Source organism: Narcine bancroftii, chromosome 3 (assembly GCF_036971445.1).
Source record: "Narcine bancroftii isolate sNarBan1 chromosome 3, sNarBan1.hap1, whole genome shotgun sequence".
NCBI classification, from domain to species: domain Eukaryota; kingdom Metazoa; phylum Chordata; class Chondrichthyes; order Torpediniformes; family Narcinidae; genus Narcine; species Narcine bancroftii.
The window spans coordinates 153,962,403-153,990,204 of NC_091471.1; the positions used below are offsets into that span (position 1 = coordinate 153,962,403).

General features: G+C 40.7%; 1 protein-coding gene across 5 annotated transcripts in view; it reads right to left on the bottom strand.

Annotated features, from left to right (window-relative positions):
• Window positions 1-454: 454 nt before the first annotated feature.
• LOC138757702 (heterogeneous nuclear ribonucleoprotein D-like) overlaps window positions 455-27,802 on the bottom strand; it is a 35,077-nt gene continuing 7,729 nt past the window's right edge. Inside the window, exons 4-10 of one of the 5 annotated variants that reach the window (XR_011353840.1) lie at window positions 24,727-24,858; window positions 3,942-4,044; window positions 2,680-2,847; window positions 2,074-2,189; window positions 1,726-1,826; window positions 1,300-1,404; window positions 455-796 (exon numbers count right to left, since the gene is read on the bottom strand). Coding sequence is in view for 3 of the 5 variants with exons in the window: in XM_069925416.1 (XP_069781517.1) it covers window positions 1,740-1,826; window positions 2,074-2,189; window positions 2,680-2,847; window positions 3,942-4,044; window positions 24,727-24,858 (606 nt within the window). In the remaining 2 variants the exon portion in view is untranslated. The remainder of the gene's footprint in view (window positions 797-1,299; window positions 1,405-1,725; window positions 1,827-2,073; window positions 2,190-2,679; window positions 2,848-3,941; window positions 4,045-24,726; window positions 24,859-27,802) is intronic. The other 4 variants (XR_011353841.1, XM_069925416.1, XM_069925418.1 and 1 more) reach the window with 4 other exon arrangements.

Consider the following 27,802-nt stretch of genomic DNA (forward strand, 5'->3'; position numbering starts at 1 on the left):
CAATAACAGAGGAGTGAGAGTGAACATACTAGCCATAGTACCCAAGACAAATAAAAAAGGTATAACTAATGTAATCATATGGATAAAAGAGCTTATTCAACAAATTTGATTCTAGAAGGTTCATCATCATGAAGGTTTTAAATCTTTTCACAAAATAAAGTGACTCATTTTGGGATGATGCACTTAGAAAATACTGGAGGGCAGTAGCAAAACTATTATTTTCCAGATCTAAGGCACAATATTTATTTCTAAATAATGTATTAATGATACCAACTTTATCAGGATAAATAACATTAGATTTTCTCCCCCATAGAAATGCCTAAAATATAACTACTTTTTCTCCCCAAATCAGAAGTCTGCAGTCCACTGTCCATAACCAAATGGCACCTCTAAATATTCATCTGTAGAACAAATCAATAGCCCATTTTTCCTCAACCCAATAAACCACTTAACATTTGAGCATATTCATACTCCTTTATTTCAGCAACAGATGCAATGCAGCACATAACAGGGTACGCTAACAAACAAGTGTTGCATCACACCAGTTAGTAGCAACTTTATTGTATACTATCACACTACACAAAAGTTAAGGAATGTGTTTCTCAAGTAATAAAAAGCAGTAACCAGAACAAAAAAAATGTTGAGATGCTATATACATTTGGGACACAAAAAGATGCCGGCGTTGTATTTCATGTGGTACAAAAGTCTCAAAGGAAAACACAGATGCTCTCAGGTATAACATTTCCTCTTGACATGCGCTTCGGCTATACTGATGTTTATACCTCCGTTTCTCCACCTAGGAGAAAGTATAAATGTTTTAGAACAAGGAAGTAGTTTATAAAGTTTCATATATTATAACACACACTGGCCAATACTTCAAGGTGCTGCACAGGAAAGTATTTTACTGCAGCAGATCTACAGACATCAGACCGAATTTTATCGTCTGATTTTAACCCAGACAAACCAAAATATACTACAGCTTGCTTGATGTTGTTTGGTTATCATTTGTATCAGAGAGCTACGAAGAAACAAAACAAAATAAAGCATCATTTAATTTTTTTAATAAATAAAATTACCACACTGAAGATCCATAACTGAAATACAAGATGTTACCAAATAAAGAGTACCAAATTAATTATGCAGTAAGACATTATCCATTAAAAAAATGCCTGTAAGAAATGTTTATCCAATGTTATATATTTATATATATATATATATATTCACAAAAGATGATTGAAGACAAAGTCTGAAGTTTTCCAGTTTATCTTTAATGTTGATACATGTTGGAAGAGACCATACCACAGGGCAGCATTTTCACGAGCACACCTCACGTTCTGTCCGCAATGCGCGGCCCCAAGAGAATCGTGTGGTCAGGGTGACACGTGTCCTGCAATGAAGTTCCCGCTGGCGGGTACAAACAAGGTATAATGTCAGAGTTAGAAAGTAACTTTTTCTTTTGTCTTGCTGGGCCCTTTATTTGCACCCATTAGCAGTACTTTACCTGTTAAATTTACAGACTTGTTAAAAAGTGTTAATCCCTCAGACCTTTTACACCTCCTGTTACAAAAAGCCGCAAATCACGAAGTGAAAACTCTAAGGTTACCTGATGTTCAATGCTTAAAGCAAAATTTAAATAAAACCTGACATTTTACATTATTAAAAATGTACACTGACATTATTTAAGTGTTTTGTTTCCTCCATTAGCTCCAATAAGATATTACATACCTGGAGTGCAATAACTATATCAATTTTTCTTTAGTATGGTTGGTAGTTATTCTGATGACTGCCTGCACCTCTAGATGCCTTTCCATAGCTGCTCTGCTGACCTGTCAAAGCGATTGGATTTCACAAGTTTAACATGCAATTTGTAGATCTACATTTACACAACTTTAAAACATACCAAAGTGGCCATTAACAAGTTTTCAACATCTTTGACCTAACTCATAAAGCCTGAACAAAAATAAGAACTCTAGTACCAAACTGATTCTCTGCTGGTTGCAGAAAATGGGCAAAAGCTCAATTTGATTTACGGCTTATCCTATTCTCTTCTTTCACCCCTATAATTTTACCCACCTGGCCACTTGCCTCTAAACAGCCTCCTTCAGCAGAGAGGGTGAGGCAGTCCAGGCCGCAGACTTCTCCACGACCATCAATGCCGTTCCTTGATTGACCACCAGGAGGCACATTTGCTAAGAGGAGATACGAGCAATGTTAGTTTTTCCACCTCTCCAAGATGGAACGCTGTGTTACCTGGACAAACTGGCTAAATACTCCCCTTATCATGGGTAATAAATAAAGCCTACAAACATAAAACAAGCTGATTCCACTACCTTAATCCTTTATAGAAATTTAGGCAGAGGTTTACTAGCCAATTCAAATCTATCTATAGATGAAGCACCTTGAAGGACACCAATGTGGTGTCATAAAAAACATACAAGACTTCATTTGATTAAGTAAACAGCAAACTAAAATGCTGCCTCAAAGCACCAATGGAAACAGATACATCAGATGGGCTATAAAGCTTTAATACCTCTCTCATTGATACTTTGCTCTTGATTTATTGTCAATAATTTCAGCAAATACATAAAAGCTTTTGTGGCAGTTTATTAACATTTCTCCAAAATCTTACCACTTCACAAAAGTGTATTACCAGCCAATTAGCCAAATGCTGTAACTTACTATTGTAGGTATCATATTCTGGAGCATATCCGTAGTTGTTGTAGTTATACCCAGAGTAATCATAACCTCCATATCCATTGTAACCCGGATTGCTGTAGCCATTGTTGTAACTACTATAACCGTGATTCCAGTAGCTGTTGTATCCCTGGTTCCAGTTCTGATTTTGTCCTAAGAAAAGAGAGCAACACAAACAAATTTGGAGTTTGTTCTAAAGCACATTACTTAAATTGTCTGAGAAATAAAACCAGATATCTAAAACTAGATATCACAAAGTATTCACTGCATGCCAAGGTCCAGAAAACCCTAGAGGTGATCTGCTCTGTTAAAAGGAAATAGAAAGTTCACACTATGGAATTCAATGACACCTTGGATGCAACTCCTGTTAATATTCTACTTCTTCCCTCCACCCACCCCCCCCCCCCCCCACACACACACACACAGGGGCACCATTTATCAATATCAGGATGTCCTTGTGCATCAATACAAAACAAAATTTTCTTATGGACTGCGCAGTCAACTCAAATCTAGGAATATGCTGAGTTATCTCAATTATCTGGACACCAATGTGAGCATTAATTTTATGAACAATATTAAATCTGGCAGTTTATTTGACAATGGATTTATTGAAAATACTTGTCTAAAAAAACCCTTCCTGGAACAACAATAAGCCTAAAGTAATCCACAGCTGCTCTGCGTACTCAAGAAAGCCACATTTATATTCTACAGTTAATCCATTTACCATCAACTAACCCCAAAGTATAAAAAGTGAAAGACTAGATGCCAGTCTTCAGGTACTCATAAAAGGATAATCACTGTTAATTAGAGGAACTAATGGATGAGACAACTGCCATGATTATCACTCTCCAACTGGTGCTCCAAACTTTTTCACTACTGTGGGGAAAGGGGAATCCTAACACCAAATGTTATTCATTCTAATCCCTGTAAACACAAATGAAAGCTAGAATTGGTTTATTCTTCCACCAACTACAATTTAAAAAAAACCAAATGTAATATTCCGCTAGAAACCAAATCATTATACTAAAAAGATATCGATCAAGACATTCATTTACTTAAATATTCTTCCTCAAACCACATTTTAACCTTTTCCCAACAAATAATGACAACCAAACTGAATCTCACACCAGACAAGTGGGGAAAGGTGAACCAAGGTAAACGATAATTACCTAGTCATGCATTTCTTTACTGTTCCAGTAAAGAAACCATTTCATGTTCAAAACCCACTCGTCAGGAAATTAACTTACCCCCTCTACCACGACCTCTTCCACCAAACCCACCTCCACCTCTGCCTCCTCGTTGCTGCTGTTGCCTGTAGACTTCCTTGGGCTGTGCCACTTTAATTTCACACTATAAAATTCAAAAGCAGTGGTTAAAATACAATTAAATAAACTGAGATAAAAATAAATTTAGAAATATGCAGAGGACATGATGAAAGGGGAAAAGTTACAGAACATTACAGCACAGTATAGGCAATCAATGTTGTGCCAACCTATCTATTCCTACCAAAAAAATAGTACTAACCCTTCCCTACCATATAACACTATTTTTCCTTTCATCCATGTGTCTCAAGAGTTCCTAATATTTCAGCCTCCACCAACACCCCCGGCAAGGAATTCCAGACATCCACAAATGTGTAAAAAAACTTATCCCTGATATCTCCCCTGAACTTTCCTCCCTTCATTTTGTAGAGATCTCCCCTGGTGTTTGCTGCTACTGCCCTGGGGAAAAGGCACACGCTGTCCACCTTATCTATGCCTCTCAGAATCTTGTAGATCTCACTCAAATCTCCTCTTATCATTCTGCACTCCAAAGACCCAGCTCTGCTAACCTTGCCTACTAATAAGACATTTTCTAATCCAGGCAATATCCTGATAAATCTCCCCTGCACCCACATCCTTCCTATAATGAAGTGATCAGAACTGAACAATGCTCCAAGTGAGATCTCACCAGAGATTTATAGAGTTCCAATTTGATCTCTTGACTCATGAACTCAATCCCCCTATAAATGAAGCTTAACATCCCATAGGCCAGGGGTGGGTAACCATTTGATTTTTAATTTAAACATACAGCATGGTAACAGGCTATTTCAGCCCACAAATCCATGCTGCCCAATTAACCTACACATACTCGTGGCCAGAAATGGCCACAGTGCCGCTAGTGTGGACCCACAGAGTGGGGAGCTTTTGGGGGTCCAACTGCCGTCAGCTCCATACAGTCTTTAAACAACCTGTTTAAGGAGCCGACAGTGATTTTATTTAAAATTCCGCAACCACAGGGTCTGCACCCAAGATGGCAGTGCCTATGGTCAGCAGCAGCCGCGAGGAGTTCCAGACTCCAGGGAGTTGAGGGCTGACATAGGGCACCAGAAAATGGGGAGATCACCTGAGGAGAGACAGAAGAGACAACCCACGGGACAGTTATCATGGCAGCAAACAGGTCAGAGGTTCTGCAGCTGAACGACCCACACTGGCAGCAGGCTCTTTGGGATTCGAGGACAAGAACCCACATGGGCTGCTGGAGACTGCAGTGAAGGGACCTGCATCAGGCTGCAGACTGGTTCAAAACTGATTGAATGAGTACCAGGTATTGGAACCGGGATATAAGAGGGTGCCGAGAGCACTGAAGGGTTCCAAATCGTACTGTAGGTTCAGATCTGGAGCTTGGGTTGATGGTTTGGACTGGACTCTCTATGGCTGCGGGAGCACTGGAACGAACCCAAAGACTCTCAATGACTCTGGGAGAAACTCTTTTCCTTCTCTTTCTCTGTCTGCAAGAGGCGCTTCAGGCAATTTTTGCCTTTTCGATGACAAAAGACAATTTCATGTTTTTATTAAGGAACAATTGAATACTGACCCCCAATGCCCCTCTGTTCCTCCACACAGTTAAGTATGTGACCATTAACCCTGTACGCAGCCTTCTGGTTTGATCTTCCAAAATGCATCAGCTAACACATCTGGATTGAACTCCATCTGCCACTTTTCCACCCAACTCTGCATCCTGTCGATATCCTTTTGTAACCTACAACAACCTTCAGCATTATCCACAACTCCTCTAACCTTTATCATCCACTAATTTGTTGACCCATTCTTCCGCTTCATCTGATCATATATAAATAAAAATCACAAAAACCAGGTGTCCCAGAACATACTCCTGCTGAACTCCATCAGTAACAGACTTCCAGGCAGAATACTACTACTCTACTTTCTAAATGCAAGCCCATTTTAAATTCACACAGCCAAGGCTCCACTGATCCCATGCCTCACGACTTTCTGAATGAGCCTCTCATGGGGTTCCTTGTCAAATGCCTTACTAAAATCCATATAGAACACATCTACTGCCCTACTTTCATCAATTTCTTTTGTTAACTCAAAACTCAATTAGGCTTGTGAGGCATGACCTTCCCTTTACAAAGCCATGTTGACTATCCTTGAGTAGACTGTACTTCTCCAAATGATTATAGATCCTATCCTTAAGAACCGTCTCCATTATTTTGCACACCACTGACACAAAGCTCACTGGTCTACAATTCCCAGGATTCTTCCCATTTCCTTTTTTAAACAAGGGGGACAATATTTAACATTCTTCAATCCTCTGTCACTATGGCTAAGGACTCAAAGATCATAGCTAATGTCCCAGCTATATCTTCGCTCCCTTCCCACAGCATCTTGGGGTATATAGCGTGCAGCCACAGGGACTTATCAATCTTAATGTTTACAAGATCCATCACTTCCTCTTCCTTAATCTCAACATCTTCAAGCACACAAGCCTGTTCTATTTTCTATCCTCACCCTGATCAAGGTCCTTTTCTTTTGTGAATGTTGAAGCAAAATATTCATTTAGGACTTCCTCAACCTCCTCTGCCTCGAAGCTTATGCTGCCTCTTTTATCCTTAATCAGCTGCACCTTAATTCTTGTCAACCTTCTCTGTTCTTCATGTATGCATAAAACACCTTGGTGTTCTCCTTAATCCTAGTTGTTAATGGGCTCTCATGCCCCCATCAAGCTTTCCAAAGTTCTTTTTTTAAAAAGGAATATTCCTTCCTGGCTACTATACAATTTTCATGATCCCTTCCAGTTTCCTGCTTTCTAAATCTGATCAGTTCAGAACCAGTTCTGAGGTTTTACGACCCAGCGACACCCATCAAGATATCATCAGATCCATTATCAGAAGGCTTCCTTCTTCTTAACAACCTGCCTCACCCGTTGTTTTATTTTTTCATTTTTTATAAACATTTCATAATATACACTGCGTAAGGCAAATAGAAATAACAGTTAAAACGGTATGTCCAAATCTACATAGTATAAGCACCATATAATTCCAAAGAGTGAACCATGTTGGTCAATGATTATCTTTTCTTAACTTATTTTCCCTGTCCCAGTGGGACAAACCTATCCTGCACAAGTGGTCTCAGATTCCTCCACATTAGTTCTGTGCTTTCACCCTTGAACACACTTCCAATTTATTCTTCCTTGATCCTGCTCATACCATCGTAATTAGCACTATCCCATTTTATCTGCTTTTATGCTCATCTATAACTATGCTAAAGCTCAGGGATTTGTGGTAACTCTCACCAAAATGCTCCCCCACTGAGAAGTCTACCACCTGACCAGATTCATGACCCAGTATTAGATGCAGTATGGCCTCTCCTCTCATTGTCTAGTCAATATACTGTGTCAGGAACCCTTCCTGAACACACCTGACAAATTTAGTCCCATCTATCCTGTAATGATAGTGATCATGTTTGCATTGCTATTAGCAATGTCTTAAGGATCATAGTTCCTGTTTGATTATACTTGGCTGCCAGCAGGGGATCACACAGACAGGGAGACTGTTGTATGGGAGATCTGTAATGGAGGCTTGAAAACCTCATGGTGGCTGTTTACAACTTTAAGAACCTTTTTCTTCATCAAAGTGAAACACAAAGACAAAGAGCTTATGCTAGCATTCATCTTGGCACTAAGATGTACAGGCTATACTAGGTTTAACAGCCTGTGAGAAACTGAACCTGGTAAAAGGAGTCCTCGTTGTGGAAAGTGAAGGAGAGACAGTCTACGATGAACTCGTGAAAGAGTATAATGACCTACTTCAGGGTCTAGGCTACCTTCCAGAACCCATGATCAGAGTGGATAAACGTGTGCCACCAATAATACATCTATGCAGAAAAGTTCCACTTGTGCTTTAAAAGCAACTAACAGCAGAGTTGGACAGGATAGAAAGCCTGAATGTGATTCAGAAGATAGATGAGCCAGCAAGGTGGGCGAGTTCACTAGTCGTTGTGGACAAAAAGAATGGAAAGCTTAGAATTTGCCTGGATCCAAGAGGTTTAAACAGACAAATAAATAGAGAACATTTTAAGCTTCCGACGTGTGAAGAAATCATGTCACAGTTTGCAAATGCAAAGTCTTTCAGCAAGTTAGATGCATCATCAGAATTTCAGCAGTTGAAATTGGATGAAGCAAGTTCAAGACTGTGCACATTCAATAGTCCATTTGGCAGATACAGATTCCTAAGGTAACCATTCGGAATTGCCTCAGCTCCTGAAGTGTATCACAAAACTATCCATATGGTCTAGGAGTACCTGGACGGAGTTGATACCTCAATGGATGACAACATACTATGGGGAACCACAAGAATGGAGCATGATGATGAAAGACTAAGTGCTTGAAGCAACAAGGAAAGCAAACCCGAAGCTGAATATAGAGAGAAATGCCAGCTCAGGGTGATAGAACTAACATTTGTAGGAGATATTGGCAATGAGGGAATCAGACCAAATCCCAGAAAGGTGCCTGCCATTGGGAAACATGCCACGGCCACAATGCAAAAAGGACGTACATAGGTTTAATGGATTGGTCAACCTTATGGGTATTTTCATATCCAACCTCTCAGAAACAATGGCTCCATTGAGAAGACGAACAGAAAAGAATATTGAATGGGAGTGGATTAATGACCACGAAAAGTCATGGAGGGAACTAAAGAAACTGCTCACAGAGGAACCAGTTCTGAGGTTTTACGACCCAGTGAGACCCATCAAGATATCATCAGATGCATCACAGTGGGCTCCGTGTAGTTCCTCTGCAAAAATATGATGACTGGCAACCCACTGCATATGCATCACGCGCAATGCCAGACAAGGAAACGCAATATGCTCAAATTGAAAAAGAGTTGATCAGCATCACATATGCCTGTGAAAGATTTCATCAGTTTGTGTCAGGATAACCAATCAGTGTAGAGACTGACCATAAACCCTTGATTCCATTATTCTAAAAGCCAATTAAATGAATATGCATTTAGAATACAAAGAATGATGATTGGGCTGCAACACTATAAAATGAATGTTGCATACACTCCAGGTAAGCTAATGTACACAGCAGACACATTGTTCAGAGCTGTTGATACGAGAAAGCCTGCAAACACCAAAATGGATGAAAACGCGAATGCCTTCATTAGGATTATCACAAGTGGACTGCCCATATCAGATCTAAAAGTGGAGCTCAAAGTCAGAGACAAACAAAGAAGAAACACTGCGAAAAAACATCTTGGATGGATGGCCCAACATGAAACAGGGCTGCTCACCTGACATTTCAGAGTACTGGAATTGCAGGGCGAAACTATCAGTGGTTGAAGACATCATCTACAAAGGAAGTAAAATCCTTGTCCCAAAGAGTCCGAGAAAAGAGATGCTAAAAAGGATCCACTGAGAACACCTTGGAATCGAAAAGTGTAAGACAAGATCATGAGAGGTGCTGTACTGACCAAGAATCAACAATGATATAACGAAGTATCAAACTGTACAATATGCCAGAAATATCAAGCAAGCAACCCTGCAGAACCACTAAAGCCACAGCCAGCACCACACAGTCCTTACGAGAAGGTAGGCACTGACCTATTCATATGTCAAGGGAAGGACCATCTTGTAATCACAGACTATTACTCCCTGTATCCAGAGGTGCATAGACTGAATACCATCACTGCAGATGCAGTAATAACAGGTATGAAAGCCATATTCTCCAGACATGGCATGGCAAGCGAAATCTTCACAGACAGTGGACCCCAGTTTTGCAATTCTAAGTTCCGACATTTTGCCAAAGAGTGGGACTTTGTACACACCATGTCAAGTCCTCACTTTCCATAGTCCAATGGTCTAGTGGAAAAATCAATACAGACAGTGAAAAGACTGATGAACAAGGCAAAAGACAATGGAACAGACTTTTATCAGAGCATGCTACTATACTGAACAACGCCGCTCATATGGTATGTCACCAGCACAACTCCTTATGGGACGTAGGCTAAGATCAAACCTACCCATTCAGGAGAACCTCCTATAAATAAAAGGGGAGAAAGTGAGGAAATTCAAAGAACAACAGAAAGAAAAGCAAAAGTATTACTTTGACAGAGGAGCAAAAAACCTACTGGAACTCTACACTGGTGACCAAGTAAAGCTAAAAGACAAAACAAACTTATGGACTCAGAAGAGAACTGTCCTTATGAAGTCCAACCAAGATCATGAACCATTCAGACAGATGAAGGTGCTGTTCTGTGAAGAAATTGTCGAGATCTTCAAATGGGACCAGCCACAGTAGATGGAAAGACGAATATTGTTGAACAACCTGAATACACAGCTAAGATATCATCTGAGACAACGAATCAGATTCAAGGACAATCAATCAGGAGATCAAGATATGTGAATCCTCTCTTGCTAAGAGACTCAGAGCAAATTTAAAGACTCATGTTATAGAATGAAGTAGTGCTATTTTAATCGCTCTTCAAGTTTTAGTGTATGTAAATGTGAATACACAAAACAAGTTTAAAAATTTTTAACAATGCTGATAATAATGAAAATGCAAGTTCCTAGTGTTAAAGTTAAAATTTCAGAGTTATCCTAAACATGTTAATTAAAAGTAAGCTACCTTTGTTTTAAGAAAGGGAAATGCAATGATAGTGATCATGTTTGCATTGCTACTTAGCAAGGTCTTAAGGATATAGTTCCTGTTTGATTATACTTGGTTACCAGCAGGGGGCTCACACAGATGGGGAGACTGATGTATGAGAGATCTGCAATGGAGGCTTGAAAATCTCGTGGTGGCTGTTTACAACTTCAAAGTAAAGAACCTTTTCCTTCATCCATGTGTTGTCCAAGAACTCACACATAAGAATACAAGATGAAACATATCCCTCTTAATGTCAGGAAGTGCAGTCAACATTAGGGAAGTTGAAGTCTCCCATAACAACAAACACTAATTTCTGCGCCATTCCAAAAATCTGTTTTGTGGGGAACATTTTCACAGTGTCGAATGAGCTGCCAGTTGAAGTGGTGAATGTGGGCTCAATCTTAACATTTGAGAATTTGGACAGGTACATGGACAGGAGCGGTATGGAATGCTATGGACTGGGTGAAGATCAGTGGGGCCAGACAGAAAAATAGTTTAGCACAGATTAGAAGGGCCTCTTTCTGAGCTGTAATATTCTATAGTTCTATGTCTCAAATATCTAGGCATCTATGCAATAAGTGATTTTAATTGGAGCAATCTGTCCATTTGTAATTTTACATTTTTTTAAAAAATATCTTGCCAGCAAAAGCAATCCTCTAAAATATTTTTATCCAAAATAACTCTAGCTGTTGTGCAACTACATGAAAGCCACAATTATATTTTATAGTCAAAAAAGTAAATTCCACTATGGAAATATTCTGAAAGTGTTTAAAGTAGACATCTAAAAAGCTAAGTTTTTATAGTAGTTTTTTCAATTGTTAGAGATCGATTTTCAGAAGTTTTAGATCTATTTGAATGTACCATCCAGTCAATTACCCACGCAATCATGTTCAAGAGATGTCTGAAGGAAACACTTCTCTACCAAAATAACATTAAATGATGCAAACCATTGTAGGAACAATGCTCCCACAACCAAAACTCAGATCTAGCTTTAACTGGCCAACTGGATGCAGAATTGGCTTGATGGTAGAAAAGAGAGAATGCCAATGGAAGATTGTAACTGGAGCCTGTACCAGTGTCATGTCACACAGATCAACACTGGGGCCATTTGCTTAACATCTATATTAATTTAGACAACAATACAGTTAAGGAGGATGGTAAAGAAGGTTATCCAAGATTACAACAGGATCTGGAGGAACCGTGGAAAAAAAGCTAAAGATTTGCTAATGAAATTAATCTCTGACAAGTGTGAGCTGCTGCACTTTTGTAGGTTAAATTGGGACAGGACTTGAACAGTGAATGGTAGGCCCCTGGATAGTGTTGTAGAACAGAGACTTGGAGGTACAGATACATCATGCCATGAAAATTATGGCACAGGTAAACAGCGACAAAGCAGATGTTTAGCATGTTTGCCATTGTCAGTCATGGCATTGAATATGGGATGTCATGTTACAACTGTACAAGACATTGAGACAGCATGAATTATTGTGTACATTTCACCCAACTAAGATATCAACAACCTGGAAGGGATGCAAAAAACATTCACAAAAATGTTATGACTCATAGGCTTAGACTACAAGAAGAGGCTGAGACTCAACTCCCAGGAGGCTGAGGGGAGACCTTTGAGTTTTATAAAATCATGAGGGGCATAGTCTTTTTCATGAGGGTAGCAGAATCTAGTTTAAGAGTACATAGAAATTGAGGAGATGGGGACGGTTAAGTCTTTAAAAAAGGTAAGGAGCACATACTTCACACAGAATAAGGAGGTTATATGGAACAATTTGTCAGAGGAAGTGGTAGATGGAACAATTGTAAAGTTCAAAATACCTTATGACAGGTAAATGTAAAAGTTAAGTTTAATGGATTAAAATACCAAATACAGGCAAGTAGGACAAGTTTGGTTGGCATGTTGGGCTGAAGGGCCCATTTCGGTACTGTAGAATATGAATATAATTTGCAATCAAAACCTAAATTTCACATACAATTGTAGGAGATTCTACACCTGCTATTTTATCTTTTAATAAAGTTCAGATTTATGGTCAGAGTATATACATGATACCACATACAACTCAGATTCTTTTCCTTGCAGACCAGGCAGAAATTCTACTCATCAGTAACTGTAAACTGTACGCAAGATGATATGTACACAATAGAGAAACGTACACAAATCTGACTGCAATACAGGTTTTTAAAAAGGTAATAAATAATGTGCAAAGTAAGTCCTTAAATGCATCTCTGATAGAGTCTGCTGCTTATGGACTGATGGTGGAGGGGTAGCAACTGTTGCTGAACCTGGTGGTACAAGTACTGTGGCACCTCTACCTATTTCCTGATAGCAGCAGTGAGACAGACCATGTTCTGGGTGGTGTGGATCCTTGGCGATTGTTGCTGCTCTCTGACAGCAATGTTCCAAGTAGATTTTCTCGATGTTGGGGAAAGTTTTGCATGTGATGTACTGGGCTGTGTCCTGTAATTTTTGCAGAGGTTTCCACTCAGAAGTATTGTTACCTCCATACTAGGCATGATACAGTCAGTCAGCACACTTTCCACTACAAATATGAAGAGATTTACCAAAGTTTCTGAGGTCACACCAAACCTCTGCAAACTCCTGAGGAAATAGAGGTGCTTTCTTCAAGATGACATAAGCATATTGGGTCCAGAAAATGTCCTCTGACTTTGTGACTTCTAGGAATTTAAATTTTTTTCACCCTCCCCACCTCCAATATCCAATGGTCATTGGATTATACACCTCTGGCTTTCCCTTCCTAAAGTCTATCATCTGGTCCTTGGTTTTGGTGACATGGAGTGAGAAGTTGTTATTAATACACCATTCAGTCAAGTTTTCAATCAGGACTCATCACCCCTGTTTATGCATCCCACTATTGTGGAATCACCAGCAAATTTGTAAGTGATATTGTTGTACAGAGTCACACAGTCATAGGTGTAAAGTGAGTTGAACAGGGGGCTAAGTGCACAGCCCTGTGGTGCTCCAGTGCTGGAGATTGTGGAAATATTCTTGCCAATACACAGTAATTGGGGTCTGGAGGTGAAGAACTCCAGGATCCAATAGCACAGTAGGATATTGAGGCCCAGGTCTTGGAGTTTGCTGATTAGTTTTGAAGGAATGAATGCCAAACTGTGATCAAGAAAGAGCATCCTGATATATGCATCTGCTGTCAAGGGGTTTCAGGGTTTTGTGAAGAGCCAGTAAGATAGCATCTGTCATAGACCTGTTATGCAATAGGCAAATTAGAATGGATCCAGGTCATCACTCAGACAAAAGCTGATATGCTTAAACACCACCCTCTCAAAATACTTCACTATGGATGGGAGTGCAACTGGTGGTAGTAACTTGGGCAGATTACCACACCCTTGGGCACAGGTACGATCGAGGCCTGTTTGAAACAAGTGAATATCAGGCCCTGTCAGGGTGAGATGTTAAAGATGTCCGTGAATATGCCAACCAGTTGGTCAACACAGGTTTTCAGTACTCAAGTCAGAAGTCCATCCGGACCAGATGCTTTTCTGGGATTCATTCTCCCAAAGGCAGCCCACATGTCATCTTTGGAGACAGTAGAGGATCATCAAGAGATGTGGGGGTGCACATGTGTTTTTATCAAGCACCCCAAGAATCTACCAGTCATTAAACTGTAGGGCCAAATAACCTGCCAACATCTTTAGAATACAAGGAGTTTACACATCAAGGCTAATATGCAAATGCTTACATAGAGAAACAAAAATGAACCCAAATAACTGGAACTTTGAGGCAGCAGTTCTATTTGCTGTGTCCCGGTGTGATTACTGTGTTTTATTTTTGAAAAGGTAGCTAGTTGCACTTTCACATGGCAAATAGTCCACCAATCCTCCAAGTCTGGAAGCTGGACCATTTATTTTCAATAATCAATGCGCTTTGTGTACTCATGCCCGTCTTTAAGCAGAATAAAATTTGTTAAGTTGTACAAGGGAGGGATGATAATTCAAGGATTTCAAAGATAATCATAGCATACTGTGCGTGTATCTCCCCCCAAAAGAATTTTGGAGTGCCAGCAAGAAACCTATGTTTACCAACTCTGTATCCCAGCATTAGTAATAGATCATTACAATTGGAGGCACAGCTTTATCTGGAGTTGGAGCTGAACAAGCACCCATATGATTAGATCACACAAGGCAAGTTCCCTGTGCATCTCATCCATGGGTCCCTCAGACACCAGGTCTAGTCTACAAATGGAGCTCCTGACTCCTGTCAGTCCCCACAATTCCCTCAGATCACTCTTCCAAAGGAATTTAGGCTTCTCTGATATTCCCAGGAACTATTAACTTGAAAGACTTTAACATGCACACAGACTAGGTGAATCAGGTTGGTTGAGGCAACCTTGAGGACTTCATAGAACACATCTGTGATAGCTTTCTGGAACAACATGTTACTGAACCTACAAGGGCACATGCTATCTTGGATCTAGTCCTGTGCAATGAGAAAGGTAAAATTAGCCATCTTGATCGAGTTTCTCATACAAATGGAGGGCACGATAGTTTGGTCTAAAACCACAGTGTATTCTGCCTAAAGAAGGGAAACTACAAGGGGATGAAGAAGGAGTTGGCCAAAGAGATTTTTCATGGTGCTCAACAAAAGTATATTCCAGTCAAAACCAAGGACAGTAAGGGTGAGGACAGCCAGCCTTGGAAAACTAAGGAAATAAAGGAAGGCATCAAACAAAAACTCAAAGGTCTCCCCTCAGCCTCCTAGGAGTTGAGTCTCAGCCTCTTCTTGTAGTCTAAGCCTATGAGTCATAACATTTTTGTGAATGTTTTTTGCATCCCTTCCAGGTTGTTGATATCTTAGTTGGGTGAAAAGTACACAATAATTCATGCTGTCTCAATGTCTTGTACAGTTGTAACATGACATCCCATATTCAATGCCATGACTGACAATGGTAAACAAGAGCAGATGAAAACTAGAAGATTGGGAAAACTTTAAAAGCAATTAAGAATCATGAAGCCAGCAATAGAGGGAAAGTAGAATATGAAAAAGATTATCACAAAATATAAAAAAGACAGTAAAAGTTCTTATAGTTATACAAAGTGGAAAAGGGTGGCTAAAGTGAAGGTTGGTCCCTTGGAGAATGAGAAAGAATTGATATTGGGTAATGAGGATGTAAAAAATTATGGGCTTCTGCTGTAGTAAGTAGGCTAACAAAGAGTTAATGCTTTAGAATAGTATGCAGCTATGCAGTTCTCAGTTGCAAAGACATAGCAGCCTTGGAAAGGTTGGAAACATGAAGCATGAGATAATGAATGTCTCCGGGAAAGAGAAAGGATGATAAAACACAGAAACTGTAAAGGGAGGAGTACCAAAACATTAGAGATTGCATAAGTACAAGGTTGCTGGATATGTTTGATAACAAAACTACAAGATGGGGCTATATTAATATAGAATGACCAAAGATCAACCTGTCTAAAGTTAATTAAGTTGCACATCTGTGAAAACCACAAGGATGGATATTAATGAAAAACCAGAATAATCAGCTGCAATACATCTGTACAATTAATTTGTGAAACTGCATGCATCTCCTGATAAAAGTACTATACAAGATGCACCAAAAAGCAGTAAGAGTTGAGTGAGGCTCAGTGCAGGGAACAAATGACAATGTCTACTCATTCTTTTTACCCCTTACTCCCTCAAGCATAATACAATAACGTTGGTTGTACGCTCATTAGTTCTACTGAGTCCTGGTGTTGGTTTTATTACAGCACTGGCTACCTTCTACAAGGAAATAGCTGAGGCTTTGAATGATTATGTTGTGTCAGTCTTCATGGTGGAAGACACTTACATGGCAAACATATTATGGATGTGATGGTAGGGGAAGACCTTGATGCAGTTGTATTGAGCAAACTTGTGAATCTCAAGATGGCCAAGTCCCCTGGTCCTGATAGAATGCACTCCAGAGGACCGAAAGAAATGGCAGAAGTTACAGTAAAGGTTTTGGTGATTATTTACTAAACTTCTCTGAACCAGTCCCAGCAATTTGGAAGACAGCAAATGTTACACAACTTTTTTTAAAAAAAAGGATGTAAGCAAAAAGCAGGGAATGAGAAGCCAATTCGTTTAACATCTGTGGTTGGGCAAATGTATAGATCTATAATTAAAGAAGAAATAGCGAGGCATCTTGAGCGAAAAGGATCCATTATGCAGATGCAGCATGAATTCCTGCAAAGGCAGATCCCGTATGACTAACTTACTGGAGTTCTTTGAAGAATTTTGAAGAGTACAGATTTTGTATGTTCCTGTCAGCGTTAAAAGCAAAGTTAACAGACATAGGGAACCTTGGTTTTCAAGGGATATTGGGGATCTTGTTAAGAAGAGAGGCATATAGCAGATAGGGCAACAAGAAGCAAGTGAGGTAGTCAAGGAGTATAGAAAATGCAAGAAAAAACAGGAAGGAAATCAGAAAGGCCAAAAGAACACACGAGGTTGCTTTGGCAGACAATATGAAGGAAAATACCATGGGTTTCCTACAGGTATATCAAGAGCAAAAGGATAGCAAGGGACAAAAATTGGTCCCCTTGAAGATCAGAGTGGACGGCTATGTTTGGAGCCAGAAGAAACGGGGGAAAATCTTAAATGGGATTTTTGCATCAGTATTTAACAAGAAACTGTTAACTCCATCCTCAATCGATGGTCAGAACACTTCCAATCCCTTTTCAGTGCCAACTGCTCAGTCCAAGAATCCGCCCTGCTCCAGCTCCCTCAACAACCCTTGAGTCTAGAGCTGAATGAGGTCCTTACCCGGGAAGAGACATACAAAGCAATTGAACAACTGAAAAATGGCAAAGCAGCAGGTATGGATGGAATCCCCCCCCCAACCCCCCCCCCCAGAGATCTGGAAGGCTGGCAGCAAAGCTCTGCACACCAAACTGCATGAGTTTTTCATGCTCTGCTGGGACCAAGGAAAGCTGCCTCAGGACCTTCGTGATGCCATCATCATCACCCTGTACAAAAACAAAGGCGAGAAATCAGACTGCTCAAACTACAGAGGAATCACGCTGCTCTCCATTGCAGGCAAAATCTTCGCTAGGATTCTCCTTAATAGACTAATACCTAGTGTCATCGAAAATGTCCTCCCAGAATCACAGTGTGGCTTTCACGCAAACAGAGGAACTACTGACATGGTCTTTGCCCTCAGACAGCTCCAAAAAAAGTGTAGAGAACAAAACAAAGGACTCTACATCACCTTTGTTGGCCTCACCAAAGCTTTTGACACTGTGAGCAGGAAAGGGCTTTGGCAAATACTAGAGCGCCTCGGATGCCCTCCCAAGTTCCTCAACAAGGTTATCCAACTGCACGAAAACCAACAAGGTCAGGTCAGATACAGCAATGAGCTCTCCGAACCCTTCTCCATTGACAATGGCGTGAAGCAAGGCTGCGTCCTCGCACCAACCCTCTTTACTATCTTCTTCAACATGATGCTGAAACAAGCCATGAAAGACCTCAACAATGAAGACGCTGTTTACATCCGGTACCGCACGGATGACAGTCTCTTCAATCTGAGGCGCCTGCAAGCTCACACCAAGACACAAGAGCAACTTGTCCGTGAACTACTCTTTGCAGACTATGCCGCTTTAGTTGCCCATTCAGAGCCAGCTCTCCAACGCATGACGTCCTGTTTTGCGGAAACTGCCAAAATGTTTGGCCTGGAAGTCAGCCTGAAGAAAACTAAGGTCCTCCATCAGCCAGCTCCCCACCATGACTACCAGCCCCCCCACATCTCCATCGGGCACACAGAACTCAAAACGGTCAACCAGTTTACCTATCTCGGCTGTACCATTTCATTCGATGCAAGGATCAACAACGAGATGGACAACAGACTCGCCAAGGCAAATAGCACCTTTGGAAGACTACACAAGAGTCTGGAAAAACAACCATCTGAAGAAACACACAAAGATCAGCGTGTACAGAGCCGTTGTCATACCCACGCTCCTATTCGGCTCCGAATCATGGGTCCTCTACCGGCATCACCTACGGCTCCTGGAACGCTTCCATCAGCGCTGTCTCCGCTCCATCCTAAACATTCATTGGAATGACTTCATCACCAACATCGAAGTGCTCGAGCTGGCTGAGACCGCAGGCATCGAATCCATGCTGCTGAAGACCCAGCTGCGCTGGGTGTGTCACGTCTCCAGAATGGAGGACCATCGCCTTCCCAAGATCATGTTCTATGGCGAGCTCTCCACTGGCCACCGAGACAAAGATGCACCAAAGAAGAGGTACAAGGACTGCTTAAAGAAATCTCTTGGTGCCTGCCACATTGACCACAGCCAGTGGGCTGATATCGCCTCAAACCGTGCATCTTGGCGCCTCACAATTCGGCGGGCAGCAACCTCCTTTGAAGAAGACCGCAGAGCCCACCTTATTGACAAAAGACAAAGGAGGAAAAACCCAACACCCAACCCCAACCAATTTTCCCTTGCAACCGCTGCAACCGTGCCTGCCTGTCCCATATCGGACTTGTCAGTCACCAACGAGCCTGCAGCAGACGTGGACATACACCTCCATAAATCTTCGTGCGCGAAGCCAAGCCAAAGAATTTAACAGGAAACTGGCACAGTCTTGGGAAGTAAAGAAAATAAGCAGTGAGGTCATGGAACCTATACAGATTAAAAAGGAGGAGATGCTTGCTGTCTTAAAGCAAATAAGGGTGGATAAATTCCCAGGGCTTGACAAGATATTTTATCAGATCTTGAAGAAAGCTAGTGTAGAAACTGCAAGGGCTTTGGCAGAAATACTTAAAGTCTCCTTAGCCATGGGTGTGGTGTCAGAGGTTAGCTCATGCTGTTATGTGGTTGAAAAAGGCTCCGAGTAACTCTGGAAATTATAGGCTGATGAGCCTAATGTCAGTAGTAGGTAAATTAATGAAAGGTATTTAGATATCATGGGGTTGATTAGGGATAGTCAGCATGGCTTTGTGCACGATAGGGCAGGTGTAACCAACCTTATAGAGCTTTTCAAGGAAGCCAACGAAGGAAAGGCTGTGGATGTGATCTACAATGCCTTTAGTAAGACCTTTGACAAGGTCCCACCTGGGAAGTTAGTCAAGAAACTTCAGATGCTTGGTATTCATGGTGAGTTAGTAAATGGGGTTTGACATTGGCTATACGGGAGAGGCCAGAGAATGGTGGTGGATGATTGCTTCTCAGACTGGAGGCCTGCGATTAGTGGTGTGCCTCAGGGATCAATGCTGGGGCCATTGTCGTCATCTGTATCGATGTAAATTGGATCAACAAGTTGGCAAGTTACACAAATATTGGAGGCATTACTTGCAAAGCATTCATGACCAGCTGGAAAAAAAAGGCTGAAAAATGGCAGATGGAATTTATTGCAAACAAATGAGGTGCTGGATTTTGGAAGGACAAATCAAGAAAGGACATACATAGTAAATGGTAGAGCACTGAGGAGTGTGGTAGAAGAGGGATCTGGGAATACAGATACACATTTCCCTGAGTGTTATCACAGGTAGATAAAATTGGAAAGAGCTTTTAGCATATTGGTCTTCATCAATCAAAGTATTAAGTGTAAGAGTTGGGATGTTATAGTAAAAGTTGTACAAAACGTTGGCGAGGCCAAATTGGAGTATTGTGTGCAAGCTTTATCACCTAACTACAGGAAAGATATCAATAAGATAGAAAGAGTGCAGAGATTTAGTAGGATGTTGCCTGAACTTCAGGAACTGATTTGCAGAGGAAGGTTAAATAGGTTAGCACTTTATTCCCTGGAGTGTAAAAGAATGAGGGGAGATTTCATAGCAGCATTAAAAATTATGAAATGTATATACTGTAAATATAGATAGGCTTTTTCCACTGAGGGTAGGTGAGATTCAAACCAGAGGACAAGGGATAGGGTGAAAGGGAAAAAGTTTAGGGGGATGGATTATTAGGGGAACATTTTCCACACAGAGAGTTGTGAGAGTATGATGACGAGCAGCTAGATGAAGTGGTGCATGCACATTCAATTTTAACATTTAAGAATTTGGACACTTACATGGATGGGAGCATGGAGGGCTATGGACGGGGTGCAGGTTAGTGTGACTAAACAGAATAATAGATGAGAAGGCCAAAAGGCCTGTTTCTGTGCTGTAATGACATATGGTTCTACATGATGAACAGCCAAAAGAGGGGAGTAGATGGATGTTGGTTATTTAGATTTCCAGAAGGCATACAATAAGGTGCTGCTTCAAAGACATACAGGAGATAAAGATGCATAGAGTTGGGGGTAATGTATTAGCATGGATAGAGGATTGGATGTTCAACAGAAAGCAGAGATTTGGGGTACAGGAGTGTTTTTTTTTCTGGTTGGGAATTAGTGGTGAGCGGGGCACTGAAGAGGTCAGTTATGGATCCACAACTATTCACAATATACATTCACGATCTGGAAGAAGGGACAGAGTGTAATGTATCCAAGTTTGCTGATGACATTAAATTGAGTGGAAAAGCAAACTGTGCATAGGATATGGAGTCTTCAGAGAGATATGGATATGTTAAGTGGGAAAGGGTTTGGCAGATGGAGTACAATGTTGGTAAATGTGAGGTTATCCACTTTGGAAGGAAAATGGCAAGTGTTTGCAGCATGCTGCCATACAGAAGGTCTTGGGAGTGCTTGTTCATGAATTGCAAAAGGTTGGTTTGCAGGTGCAACAGGCTTCAAGGAGGCTAATGGAACATTGGCCTTCATTGCTAGAGGCATTGAACTTAGGAGGGGTTTATGCTGCAACAGTACAAGGTTCTGGTGAGGCTACATCTGGAGTACTGTATGGAGTTCTGGTCTCCTTGCTTGACTTTGGAGGCAGCCCAGAAGTGGTTGATTTGAGAGATGAAGGGGTTAGCCTATGAGGGGAGATTGAGTCATTTGGGACTATGCTCATTTGAATTTAGAAGAATGAGAGGGAATCTTATTGAAGCATATAAAATTATGAAAAGCACAGATAAGACAGAGGTAGGTAAATTGTTCCCATTGGCGAGGGAGACTAGAACTTGGAGACATGCCCTCAAGATCCAGGGTAGTAGATTTAAGACAGAGATGAGGAAGAAATGCTTTTCCCCAAAGGGTGGTGAATCCATGTTTGACCACAAATAGAAATTTGATTGCTAGCTTGCCTAAAAGTAAATCAAATACAATTAGTCTAGGAAGAAGTGCGATACAGGATGGTTTTGAGGCAGGAAGATTTTCTACATTTAATAGATTACAGGAGAAATATGGTATTTTGCCAAATTCTTTATTTGCTTATTAACAAGTTCGGAACATTTTAAAAATAAATTTGGGATGTGATTTAGTTTCGCCAAGTCAAATGAAGTTTTGAGTTACTAATTGCAGATAAAGGTGAAAAGGGATTTATTTCAGATATGTATAGGTTATTACAGGAGAAAATGGAGAAAGTGGATATATATATATAAAATGAAGGAGAAATGGGAGAAAGATTTAGATATGGTTTTGTCATGGGAAGAATGGTCAAATATGTGTACTGAGAGTGCTACAAAATTGCTTAATGTGAGATACAATATGGATAATTATAATTTTTTACATCAATTATATTTAACTCCTGAAAAATTGAAGAAATATGGATTTAGTTTGTCTGATTTGTGTTTTTAGATGTGGGGAACATAGAAGTACCTTTATATATTGGTTATGTGGGAAAGTTAAATTATTTTGGAAAAAGTTGTAAAGTTTTTGAGAGATTTGTTCAAAATAGATTTGCAATTAGATCCAATGATGTGTTTATTGGGTAATATGAATGTACCAGCTCTTCAGCGCTTGACATCCTGCTTTGCGGAAACTGCCAAAACGTTTGGCCTGGAAGTCAGCCTGAAGAAAACTGAGGTCCTCCATCAGCCAGCTCCCCACCATGACTACCAGCCCCCCCACATCTCCATCGGGCACACAAAACTCAAAACGGTCAACCAGTTTACCTATCTCGGCTGCACCATTTCATTAGATGCAAGGATCGACAATGAGATAGACAACAGACTCGCCAAGGCAAATAGCGCCTTTGGAAGACTACACAAAAGAGTCTGGAAAAACAACCAACTGAAATACCTCACAAAGATAAGCGTATACAGAGCCGTTGTCATACCCACACTCCTGTTCGGCTCCGAATCATGGGTCCTCTACCGGCACCACCTACGGCTCCTAGAACGCTTCCACCAGCGTTGTCTCCGCTCCATCCTCAACATCCATTGGAGCGCTCACACCCCTAACGTCGAGGTACTCGAGATGGCAGAGGTCGACAGCATCGAGTCCACGCTGCTGAAGATCCAGCTGCGCTGGATGGGTCACGTCTCCAGAATGGAGGACCATCGCCTTCCCAAGATCGTATTATATGGCGAGCTCTCCACTGGCCACCGTGACAGAGGTGCACCAAAGAAAAGGTACAAAGACTGCCTAAAGAAATCTCTTGGTGCCTGCCACATTGACCACCGCCAGTGGGCTGATAACGCCTCAAACCGTGCATCTTGGCGCCTCACAGTTTGGCGGGCAGCAGCCTCCTTTGAAGAAGACCGCAGAGCCCACCTCACTGACAAAAGGCAAAGGAGGAAAAACCCAACACCCAACCCCAACCAACCAATTTTCCCTTGCAACCGCTGCAATCGTGTCTGCCTGTCCCGCATCGGACTGGTCAGCCACAAACGAGCCTGCAGCTGACGTGGACTTTTTTTACCCCCTCCATAAATCTTCGTCCGCGAAGCCAAGCCAAAGAAAAGATGAATGTATTAAATGCAAGGTTACGAAAGAATAAACCCTATTTAGCTTTTGTACGATTAGGGTTAGCAGGTAACGAGAAAACATATACTGTTACATGGAAAAATGATGTAGAATTAAGTATATGAAGATGGCATAATGAATTATGTCTATATTTGGAAAAAAATAATTATTTTTTTTGTTGAAATGTGGAGTCCATATTTAAAATATATGGCTATAGATTTTAAGTAAATGATTTGTGTGGAGGTGGCACACCAAACAGTTAATATTTAATACCCATCTATTGTGTGTTCTCGGCTCCGGGGGGAGGTGGGAAGTTAGATTAGTTTATTTTTGTTAAGGGGAGAGGGTATTTTGGTTTCTTTTTGTGTTATGTATTTGATGTACAATTTTATGAAAATATTAAATAAAAATGTCCAAAAAAATACCATTAGGCTTTTGAGGTGGAAAGGTGGTTTGACAAATTTGCCAATTTTTTTTTTAAGGCTACCTCAGTGAACATATTTAAGACAAGGATGGTTAGATTTTTACAAAGTAGAGAAATTGAGGGATATGGGGAAAAGGTCGGTAGGTGGAGATCAGCCACGATCTCATTGAATGGCAGAGCAGGCTCAGCAGGCCAGATGGCCTATTTTTGCTCCTATTTCTTGTGTTGTTATGAGCAACCATACAGCCAGCCCAACAATGCAGAAAGCATTCAGACAGGACTGGAGGTAACTTGCAGTCTGCAGAAATACCAAGCACCTGAAAGCTATTTGTTGTACAGAACAACTGTAATAACAGGACAGGAAGTTAGACAACCAATTCAAAGATCCAAATTCTATCAAAAATCCTATTTCTCAACTGAGCTCATCTTCCAACTAGACATTACTGCCTTCTATAATCATTGTATTCAACAATTTCAGACACCAATTATTCCAGCCTCGTTTCCATCTTCTACCCCGAATATCTTTATACATCTCATTGTTTCAAATCCTATTCATCTCTTATTTACATCTTCAAAGTAACACTTTTTCATTCACAAATCTTTAGCATGCCATTTTAGCATATCAGTTGTGACCTTGTATCATTCCTCGTCTTCACCATATCAAGTGCATTACCATTTGTTATCTGTGCAGTCTTCTCACCAAACCCCAGAACTCCATGCCTTCTGAATTTTGACTTTTCTCAGTTCTGCTCAAAAGTCAAACTGAAAGTTTCTTCCTCCATTAAATGCTGCCTGAACGACTATGCACTACCAATATCTGCAGTGTTCTACTTTGCTTGTGGACATTTATACCAAATACTCTTGTTGCAAAAGAATTCTTAACAAAATCATTACCTTTGAATTGTATTAATATTTCTCCTGGACCTACCTTGCTTGAGCCTATGTTGTGATACTTATTCTCCAGCAGCCTTTTCACTGGTTCTTCTTCCTTGAATGTGATAAAGCAGAATCCTCTTCGTTCATTCGTTTTGTTGTCGATGGGAAGTTCAATGCCTTCAATCTAGGTGAAAAGCAGTTTAGGAATACTTCAGTTTTTTTTTTGCACAACTTATTTCAATTTACAACAAGAAAATTGTAATCTGATGCTAAAACTTGGTAATTGTTCTACTCATAAAAGTAGAATTAGCTTTTAAATGAAGTGCTAATTTATTAAAGTAGTCACTTGATGCTTACAAATAAGGATGAAATAAATTTTAAGAGATCTCAAGCAGATCAACATCACAAAATTGTCTGCAGGTTTGACAACAAATAGAAACTTGATTGTCTTTTGAAATAGAAATAATGCTTGACAAATGTGTCAATTTTTGAAGAATGTAACCAAAGCAGTGAATAAAGTGGTAAATACCACTACACAAAAGTGCTACCTGGAGAAGCTCAGCAGGCCACACAGCATTCTTTATGGCAACGATACATAACTAACCCTTTGGGTCTGATCATTCATCAAGGTTTGAGCAAAGAGCAGGCAGCTGCCTCATTAAAAGGGTGGTTATGGGTTGGAGGATAGAAGAGAGGACAAGGGGAGTCCTGTCCTTGTTACATCTAGGGGCAGAGTGTCCAGGGCAGATGTGCAGGAAATATCAAAGATGTGGGGAAGGGCTGAGTTGATGGTGGTAGAAGGGAAGCTACCAAGGAGTAATTGAGACAAAGGAATAGAATCCTTACAGGGGATTAGGTGTGAACAGATGTCATCAAAGTAATTTTGGGAGTTGGTGGGTTTGTACTAAATGTCTGTAAAGTTTGTCCCCCAAGATGGAGACAGCTAGAGATAAGCCAAGTGAATTTGAAGTCAGGTGAAAGTTAGCAGCATAGGGGATAGTTGTCGAGTTCATCATGGATGCATGAGGCACCACCAATGTAGTCATCAATGAGTTGAGGAGCCTTGCCCACGGAGGCTTGTAGCATGGATTGCTTCTTATAGCCAATAAAAAGGCAGCTGTGGCTACCACTTTGACTTGGAGAAAGTGAGGTGAAACAATTGAGTTGTCACCATGTTGTGTATTTGGATTTTCATTAGATATTTAATAGGGTTCCAAGGTAAGTGTTCAGGTCAGGGAATACCACATTGAAATGAACAAGTGATTGGCTAAAAAAAAAACAATCAGTAACTAAGTGGGGAATCACAATGCTGTGATTTTGATTTGCAATCATTAATGGCTTAGATCACACATGTCAAACTCAGGCCCGCGGGCCAAATTTGGCCTGTGATATAATTATATTTGGCCCACAAGATCATATCAAATATGTATTAGAGCTGGGCCGCTGGCCGCAGCGCCAGTATAGCGCATGCACAGCTAATACTACAAATCCCAGAATGCTTTGCAAATGCGTTGGCGCCGGCCCGTCAGCCCGCTAATCGCCCCCACCTCCTCTCTTTACTTTCATTAGTATCTGCGACCTGTCGCCCAACTCGCATGTAATAAACCCCTTATGAAAAATGGCCAAACGAAAGACAGAAAACAGGATCTTTCAAGACAGGTGGGAGGCAGACTATATGTTCATCATTTTAAAAGACAAACCTGTTTGTCATTGAAGCAAGTTGTTATTTTTTTGACTTGTTGGCTTGTGAAAAAAAATACATTTAAAAGGAGCTTAAAGGCTATAGAGAAATATTATTTATTGAATATTTTATTTCTCATTTGTTAATGCTTCTTCTGGAAAGAGTTTAACCACAACTATTATTAAACATTTATTTTAATAAGAAAAGGTTTAACATTACATATGTTGAAAGAAGAGAAAACATGCAGATGTTGAAAATTTTCAATAAATATTTAGTTTGGCCCACGACTTAGTCCAAGTTTTTAATTTTGGCCCTCTGTGAATGTGAGTTTGACACCCCTGGCTTAGATGAAAGGAGTGTTGGACAAAAGGTGTGTACAGTAACCAGATATGCTGATTATGCAAAGATAGCTCAGTTAGCACATTATGAGGACAGAAAGTGATTAATCCACTGGACAAAATGACATCAAGTGAAGTACATAGGAAAATCAGGTTATCAAATTTGAAAGAATCAAAGGAAAAATATTTTTGGTACACAAAGGGTTCTTGGGGACCTGGTACTTGAAATATTGTACCACTCAAGCACCCCAATTAGAAAAACTAATGGATAGTTACCTTAATTGCAAATAAAAATAATTTTTTAAAATTTTAAAGGGCTTTAGTTGTAAGACACACATGCACTGTTATGTACAGTTTTGGTCTTTATATTTCAAGATACACGTGTTGGAGCCAAAACAAAAGAGACTCATTTGGTTGACTTCTGAGAAAGGGTTGTCATATGAAGAGGCTAAATGCAAAAACTAAAAGGAATTGATTCTGAAACATTGAAGATTCTGAGGCAGATAGAATGGATGCTGAGGATGATGTGCGCAGAGAAGGTATCTAGAAATGAGAGGAGTCACGCGATGGAGTAGTGGCCGGACGGTGAACTCCAGCCCTCTCCAGAAAAGTCGGGAAAAACAAGAGAAAACACAAAGGCACAGAAATAAAAGTTACAGAAAAGTGAGTATAAAGGTGGAAAGAAGATGGCGACAAAAAAAGAAAAGTCGAAAGCAACGGTAAGAAGAGAGGAAGAGAAGACAAAGGAGGAAAAAGGTGAAGGCCTTACCTGTCCGAAGAGGCCCGCTGCGGAGAGAGAAACCCGCTCCCTCAGGTCGGTAAATAATGGACTACAAAAATGGCTCGCAGAGCCGAGTAAAAGTGCGCAACCGCGCATGCGCGAAGTTTCGCGCATGCGCGATGCGAATGAAAAAAAACACACCGACGGGAGGGGGGACCAGCTGGGGAGTCGATCTCCACAGCCGGCAACGACAGCTGCAGAACACCTGCAGCAAGAAGAGACCACAGAAGACAACAGAAACAAGAAAGAAGAGGAGGAAAGGGCAACAAAGAAACAACAGATGGCCAACCCAGAGGAAGAAGAAGAGGAAGAGTATGGTGAAATAGAA